This window comes from Microtus ochrogaster, linkage group LG5, assembly GCF_000317375.1.
Source record: "Microtus ochrogaster isolate Prairie Vole_2 linkage group LG5, MicOch1.0, whole genome shotgun sequence".
Classification (NCBI taxonomy): Eukaryota; Metazoa; Chordata; class Mammalia; order Rodentia; family Cricetidae; genus Microtus; species Microtus ochrogaster.
The window spans coordinates 52,535,543-52,543,269 of NC_022031.1; the positions used below are offsets into that span (position 1 = coordinate 52,535,543).

Here is a 7,727-nt window from a genome sequence, read left to right on the forward strand (position 1 = left end):
TGCCTCTGCCTCTGCCTCTGCCTCTGCCTCTGCCTCTGCCTCTGCCTCTGCCTCTGCCTCTGCCTCTGCCTCTGCCTCCTGTGTGCTGGGATTAAAGGCGTGCGCCATCACTGCCCAACTGGATGTTTTATTTACAAACCATAATAGAGAGAAGTGGGCTGGTGGCTTTGGTTCTGTTCTGTTTCTTGGCTTGGATAGTAGGTACACCATTGTTTGTTTATTTTTCAATTTATTTAACTTTATTTTATGTGCATTAGTACAAAGGTGTTGGACCCCCTGAAGCTGGAGTTACAGACAGTTGTGAGCTACCATGTGAGTTCTGAAAATTGAACCTGGGTCCTCTGGAAGAGCAGCCAGAGCTCTTAACCCCTAAGCTGTCTTTCCAGCCCCCCCCCCCATTGTTTGTTTCTATTAAAGCTTTATCTGCTCATTTTTTCAAGGTTTTTTGTTTGCTGTATTTTACATTTTTGTCTCTTTCCCACTTCTTCACTTTGGTTTCTTCCCATCAAAGTGATTTATGATGATTTGAATGACTGTTTTCCATAAGCTCAGATTCTGACTACTTGATCCCCATGGGGCTGGTGATGCTATTTGAGTAGGTTTAGGATTTGTGGCTTGTTGAAGGAAGTATGTCACTCGGGTGAGCTTTGAGGCTTCAAGGCCAGGCCACCATTCCCAGTTTGCTCTCTGCTTCCTGCTTGTAGTTGAGATGTGAGCTTCCCAGGTTGGTGTTGAGCTGGCAGGCCTGCCTGCTGTGCTGGATGGTAGGCTCCTCTCCTTCTGGCACCGTAAGCCCTCTTCTGTAAGTTGCTTGAGTCATGGTATTTTATCACAGCAATAGAAAAGCAACTAGTATATGATTATTTCTTATTTCAAACTGCCACTGCCTGCACCTAGGATGCCCTACTCCGGTGTAATCCCCCTGATTGGCAGGCACTGCTTGTCTCTCTGTTAATAAATCGCCTGTCTCATTATCACTTTTTCTTGTAGTCACCCTAACAGCAGAGTAAGTAGAAAATTCAGTGTGAAGGTAGGAGGTGCAGAGAAGTGGGAGCTAGGGATGTCAGGGTGTTTGAATCAGGGCTTTTTCTAGTCAGCCTGTTCTTGCTCCTAAGTTTGCTTAACAGCTTTACTGAGATGTAATTCTTACATCAATCAGTCAGTAGTTCTGTATCTCCGGAGGAAAAAAGTCACCACAATCAATTTAAAACCTCTACCATCCCAGAAAGAAGTTCCTAGCCCTCAGCTGTTGGCTCCCAAACCCTCTCCCTCCCTCTCCAGGCAGCTGCTGGGCTTGGGTCTCTACAGGTTGATTTCTCTGTCCATGTCATATGATATGGCCAGTGTGAGTAGATGGTTTGTCCATACTGTGGCACAGCTTGGTAATTCATTGCATTTTGTTGCTGAACACTATTCCATTGTGGGGTTAACCACTTATATTCATCCTTCATTACTTAATCCATATTTGGTTTTTCCACTCTCGCTACTATTTGTAGACAACTTTTCAAAGGTCATGTGTTGTTGTAGTAAATTTGACAAGTACTATATGAATGTGAAGGATAAAACTTTATGTGTGAATCTGTCACTCACAAATAGGCCTTGTTGACGTGCGTAGTGCTCCCTGCCTGCATCCCAGCACTTGGAAGGTAGAAGCAGGACTAGGGGCCCAAGGCCAGACTGTGCTGCATGAGACTCTGTCTCCAAACAACAGCAAAACACAATCTAGACTGGTGGATGAGTTCGTGGGCCAAGGGGCTGCCGGGTAAGCCTGAGGACCTTGATTGAAATCTCCAGCTCCCCTATACAAGAGCTGGGTATGGTACACTAACCTGTTACCTCATACTCTGTAATTCTTTTAAGATTTACCTTGTATTTGAGCAGATTGTGTTTGTCAGGTCTCAGTTAAGACTGGCCAACTGCAATTGTCATAAATAATTTATCAGTCGTGTCCAGTGGAAATATAGAAGGGTTCTAATTTGTCAGGTGGCTTGAGGGTAATCAGGAAATCACAAAGATGTGTGTAAGCTGGTATAGATAAAGCAGTGAAGTTTCTAATAAAGTCACCTTTGCTCTGTTTAGGAAGCTAGCGGGATGCACGATTTTTATCACGGGTGCAAGCCGAGGCATTGGCAAAGCTATTGCGTTGAAAGCAGCGAAGGATGGAGCAAATATTGTAATTGCTGCGAAAACCACCCAGACACACCCGAAACTCCCAGGCACAATCTACACTGCTGCTGAAGAAAGTGAGTGTGACGACCGCCATTGCACGGACTGCTCTTACCGTGGTCTCAGTACATAGTTTGCTGTAGGGTTCAGTGTACGCTGTTTGAAAGTTACTCAAGTAATAATTGTGTTTAGGGCTGGTGAGATGCTCAGCAGGTAAAGAAAGGTGCTTGCTGCCAAGCCCTACAACCTGAGCTAGATCCCCACACCCACACTGTGGAGACAACTGGCTTTCTGCAAGCTATAGCATGTGCACGTGCAATAAAATAAAGTAAATAAATGGTGGTGCACATTTTAATCCCAGCACTTGGGAGGCAGAGGCAAGCGGATCTCTATGAGCTCCTGGCCTGCCCAGGTGGGGGTGCTGAGTTGGTCTCAGCTACTTTCCTTCCAACCCTGAGTGGGCACACAAACAACGGGGCCCACAAATGCTATTCAAGTGCTCCATAGCTGAAGTTTGCATTGGCAGCACAGCCCAGGAAGCTGCCTTATTAAAAAGGTGTGGCTTTTTTTCTGCTACCAGTGCGTCAGGAAAACCTCCCTTAAGGGAGCGGCAACATGCCGCCAGCTGAAAAAAAGTGAGACTAAACTTTGTTTTTCTGTGTCTAGAATTTTTTTTTCAAGCTTTTTTGGGTTTTACATGGATTTAGTCCACCACATTGCTGTGCCAAATTGTTGCGAGGAAGCTGCTTGTTGGTTTCCGGCTGTCCGGCTAGCTTAGACCCAAAACAATCCCACAGAAATTGTATTAATTAAATCACTGCTTGGCCCATTAGCTCTAGTTTCTTATTGGCTAACTCTTATGGTGTAGGAGGTCCTTCTGTTTATTGGTTTATTATTTATTGATTATTGGCTAATCAATAAAGAAACTGCTTGGTCTGATAGGGCAGAACTTAGGTAGGTGGAGAAGACAGAACTGAATTCTGGGAGGAGGAAAGCAGAGAGAGAGAACCGCCATGGAGATGCCAGAGTCAGACATGCTGAATCTTTCCTGGTAAGCCACAACCTCATGGTGACATACAGATTGTTAGAAATGGGTTGAATCAAGATGTGAGAGTTAGCCAATAAGAGGCTAGAGATAATGGGCCAGGCAGTAATTTAATTAATACAGTTTCTATGTGGTTATTTCAGGTATAAGCTGGCCACGTGGCCGGGATGAAAAGCAGGCCCTTTCTTCCTACTACACTCTTAGATTAATTTGACCCATTTCTATTAATCTTTATATTGCCACGTGGCTGTGGCTTACCAGGTAAAGTTCACAGCATCTATCCCTAGCAGCTCCATGGCTTCTCTCTGACTCTGCCTTCCTCCTCTCATGCTATAGGCCAATCCAGTTTCCTTATTCATTAACCAGTAAAAGCAACACATAGACAGAAGAACCTCCCACAACAGGGTGAACATTTTATTTTTAGATGTGTTTATTTTATTGCATTAGTGTTTTTACCTGCATGTATGTGTGTGCACTGTGTTGATGCTTGGAGTCTACAGTGCCCCAGTTGGTTGGGTTAGTCCATCTGTCTATTGTGATTGTAAGACCTTGTAATGTATCTCGATTGTGCTGGAAATGGGGATTTTTTTCTATTGTTGCATCAGAATGAAGGTGTAATTATAAACTTCTTCATGAAGCTGGGCAGTAGTGGCACATGCTTTTTATTCCAGTACTTGGGAGGCAGAGGCAGGTGGATCTCTGTGAGTTCGAGGCCAGCCTGGTCTACAAGAGTTCCAGGACAGGCTCCAAAACTACAGAGAGACCCTGACTTGAAAAACCAACAATAAAATAAAATAAACACCCTCATGTTTTTTTGTCTTCTTTGTAGTTGAAGCGGCTGGAGGAAAGGCCTTGCCGTGTGTTGTTGATGTGAGAGATGAACAGCAAATCAACAGTGCGGTGGAAAAAGCTGTCGAGAGATTTGGAGGTAGTCCCTTGATTCTGAAATAATTCCTGAACCTTGATGAAATAGAGATGTAACCACCGCCTTTCTCAGAAAGGTCATACATAGGTCAGGGAGGACTAGAGAGGGTTTGACCCAGCGTTCCTGGAGCCAGCGAGAGAAGACTGATACTTAAGGATTGAGGCTTGTAAGCACTAAAGCTCCTTGCAGTGTTTCATAGAGCTGGTCATTGGCTCAATCTCCAGTGTGCCAGCAAAAATAAGTTTTGAAAGATTTGCCGGATCTGGCATTGGTATATTGGTCAGTCATATAGTCTAATTATGTATGTGTGTGTTTTATAAACCTATGTATATGTATGTATGTTTATATTTTTGAATCAGCTGAGGGATAAACCATAGAGGAAATGTTTTGTGTGTATGAGAGAGAGAGAGAGAGAGAGAGAGAGAGAGAGAGAGAGAGAGACACGCTGACTTGCATCAATATGGAACTGATTTCTTTGGACACAGGAATTGATATTTTGGTGAACAATGCGAGTGCTATCAGCTTGACCAACACGTTGGATACTCCTACAAAGAGAGTGGACTTGATGATGAATGTGAACACCAGGGGAACCTACCTCACGTGAGTCAGAAACAAGGATGTGGGGCAGGATGTCGTATTGTGTTCTCAGAGAACTTACATATAAACAGATGGGACCAGACAGCAGTACAGCTTAAAATCTAGTTGGCATATGATTAAGCTAATGATATTAGTATCTGTCTTAGGGTTACGATTGCTGTGATGACCAAAAACAAGTTGGCGAGCAAAGAGTTGAGCAAAGAGATGGATTGAAGTCCATCATTGAAGGAAGACAGGGCTAGAACTCTAAGAGGGCAGGAATCTGGAGGCAGGAAGTGATGCAGAGGGTATGAAGGGGTGCTGCTTACTGGCTTTCTCACTCTGGCTTGCTCAGTCTGTTTTCTTCTAAAACCAAGACCACTGACAATAGGCCAGGCCCTCCCATATTGATCACTAATTAGTTACAGCCTGATCTTATTGGGGCATTTTCTTAGTCCAGGTTCCCTCCTCTCAGGTGACCTTAGCTTGTGTTAGGTTGACAAGAAACCGTCCAGCACAGTGTCTAAGTGCTGAGAGTTTTCAATCTGATGTATAAGACAGAGCTTGTTGTTATGAAAAGTGTGATGTGGAGTTGTAACGTTAGTGGCCCTACTGGCTAGCAAATTGCAGCTGGCAAGGTTTTATCTAATAGATGACAGGAAAGCCAGTGCGTTTGATGTAAATAAGACGAATCCCTCCTCTGATTGCAAAGTATGGTCTTACTAGAATGGACTCAGTTTTTCCCTATTGATTGGTTGAGGTACAATTTTAGTTTTAATGAAAATCAGTTATAATATTGTTTGCCTGTCCTCATTTCAACTCTATGAAAGTGAAACACTGGGCTGGAGAGATGGCTCAGGGCTTAAGAGCACTGGTTGCTCTTCCAGAGGTCCTGAGTTCAATTCCCACCAGCCACATGGTGGCTCACAACCATGTGTAATGAGATCTGGTGTCCTCTTCTGGCCTGCAGGCATACATGCAGGCAGAACACTGTATACATAATAAGTAAATAAATGAAAAAATATTTTAAAAATGAAATACTTTTAGGAATGAAAAACGGCTTTTTTGGTTAGGGTTAATGTTAGGGTTACTATCAAAACCACTACAAATATAATCAGTACCTCTAATCTGTAGTAGCATTGATTGTATTTGGTGTCTAAACTGCAATGACTGAGCAATGGTGGTGCATGCCTTTAATTCCAGCACTTGGCAGACAGAGATAGGAGAATCTCTTGAGTTCAAGGCAGCCTGTTCTTCAGAATGACTTCCAAAACACCGAGGGCTACACAAGAGAAATGCTGTCTCAGAAAGCTAAAAGGGGGAAAATGTGGTAATTGGTAACAATTTTGTGTTTGGAAATAATAATAGTTAAAAAAAACTGATGTAAATGAAGGGCGGTTTAGCTCACAATCCGCTCTCACCCCCTTTTTTATTTCAGTATTGGGGCTTGACCTGTATGCTTTATATATCATAGACATATGCTCTACAGATGAACTGTGGCTCCAACTTCAAGAATTCCTCTTGTTGTACTTTTCAAACCGGGTCTCCTATGCAGCTCAGGTTGACCTGGAATTTGCAATCCTGCCTCAGCTTCTTGAATGCTGAGATTATAGTCATGTACTGCCATGTTTGATGTCCTTAGATGTTCTTGAATATGAAATAAGGTTATAACTGAGCTACAGTATGTTGTTTAGCTATATGATGTTATAACTTTAATACTTAAAATTATAAAAATATTGAATATAAATCTTTTTTTAAAAAAGACTTTATTTATTTATTTATTTATTTATTTATTTATTTATTTATTTATTTATTATGTGTAGTGTTCTGTCTGTATGCTTACTGACCAGAAGAGGGCACCAGATCTCATTACAGATGGTTGTGAGCCACCATGTGGTTGCTGGGAATTGAACTCAGGACCTTTGGAAGAGCAGTCAGTGCTCTTAACCTCTGAGCCATCTCTCCAGCCCAAATATAAATCTTTTAGAAAATAAATAATGTATTTCAACAAACAGTTGAAAATAAAATGAACCCTTATAGGAGCACATACCTATAATCTCAACACCCAGGAGGCAGATGCAGTGGAATTGTTTTGTGTTCAAGGCTCTACTGGGCTGCATAATGAATTCTAGGTCAGCTTAACCTATGTAAGACTTAAGACTTTGCCTAAAGAAGATAAAACAGTAACCAGAACCAAACCTCTAAACTCCATATTGCTTTCAAAGGCATATTGCATTTTGTACCTGTGATGCCACTCATAGCAATTTTTTATTTCATGTTGAGCACATGCACTGTCTGGAGTATCTCATTTGAATCCTTTAATCAGTCCTAGATGGTAGTGGGTATTACCATTGTGTAGTGACGTTCTAAGAACTCGAATGCAGATTTACCCAGAGACATACAAAGGGGGAAGAAGCAGGATTTGAACCTATGACTATCTGACAGGTATATTAACTGCGTCTGTAAATTGTGTGTGTTTGGGTGGGAGAATTTGGGAGAAGTTGTGGTTGAAGATATCCGCGGTTGAGCATAAAGCTAATAGAGAAAGGATATGATTTTTTTTCCATCAAGCAGATCACGTGGTCAGGGTATGAAACATTGGTTTCAAAGCATGAAAACCAGCTCCACTTATTATCTTCTCTCTAGGAAAAAAGCCAACAAGGTGCACTAGACAGATCACCGAGCGGATTCAGCTGCTCTGTGAAGTGCTTTTAAACGTAAGCTATTAACTTGTGTTTTCTTTCATTTTCAGATCCAAAGCGTGTATTCCTTTTTTAAGAAAGAGCAAAGTAGCTCATATTCTCAATCTCAGCCCACCCCTGAACCTAAATCCTCTGTGGTTCAAACAGCACTGTGGTAAGTGTTAGCTGAGGGGATAGTTTGTTTGGCTAATTTGTTTGGAATTAATCAGTGTATTAATCATGTAAGCATAGTCTGGACATGATGCTTAATATTGAATGTCAGTGATCAAGATAGTAAATTCATTCTTTTCCTTCCTTCCTCCCTCCCTCCCTC

General features: G+C 42.2%; 1 protein-coding gene across 1 annotated transcript in view; it reads left to right on the plus strand.

Annotated features, from left to right (window-relative positions):
• Positions 1-7,727, plus strand: part of Hsdl2 (hydroxysteroid dehydrogenase like 2) — a 38,824-nt gene that overhangs the window by 10,617 nt on the left and 20,480 nt on the right. The window contains exons 2-5 of the mRNA XM_005362237.2: positions 2,080-2,243; positions 4,041-4,139; positions 4,622-4,736; positions 7,465-7,568. Coding sequence (XP_005362294.1) covers positions 2,080-2,243; positions 4,041-4,139; positions 4,622-4,736; positions 7,465-7,568 — 482 coding nt within the window. The remainder of the gene's footprint in view (positions 1-2,079; positions 2,244-4,040; positions 4,140-4,621; positions 4,737-7,464; positions 7,569-7,727) is intronic.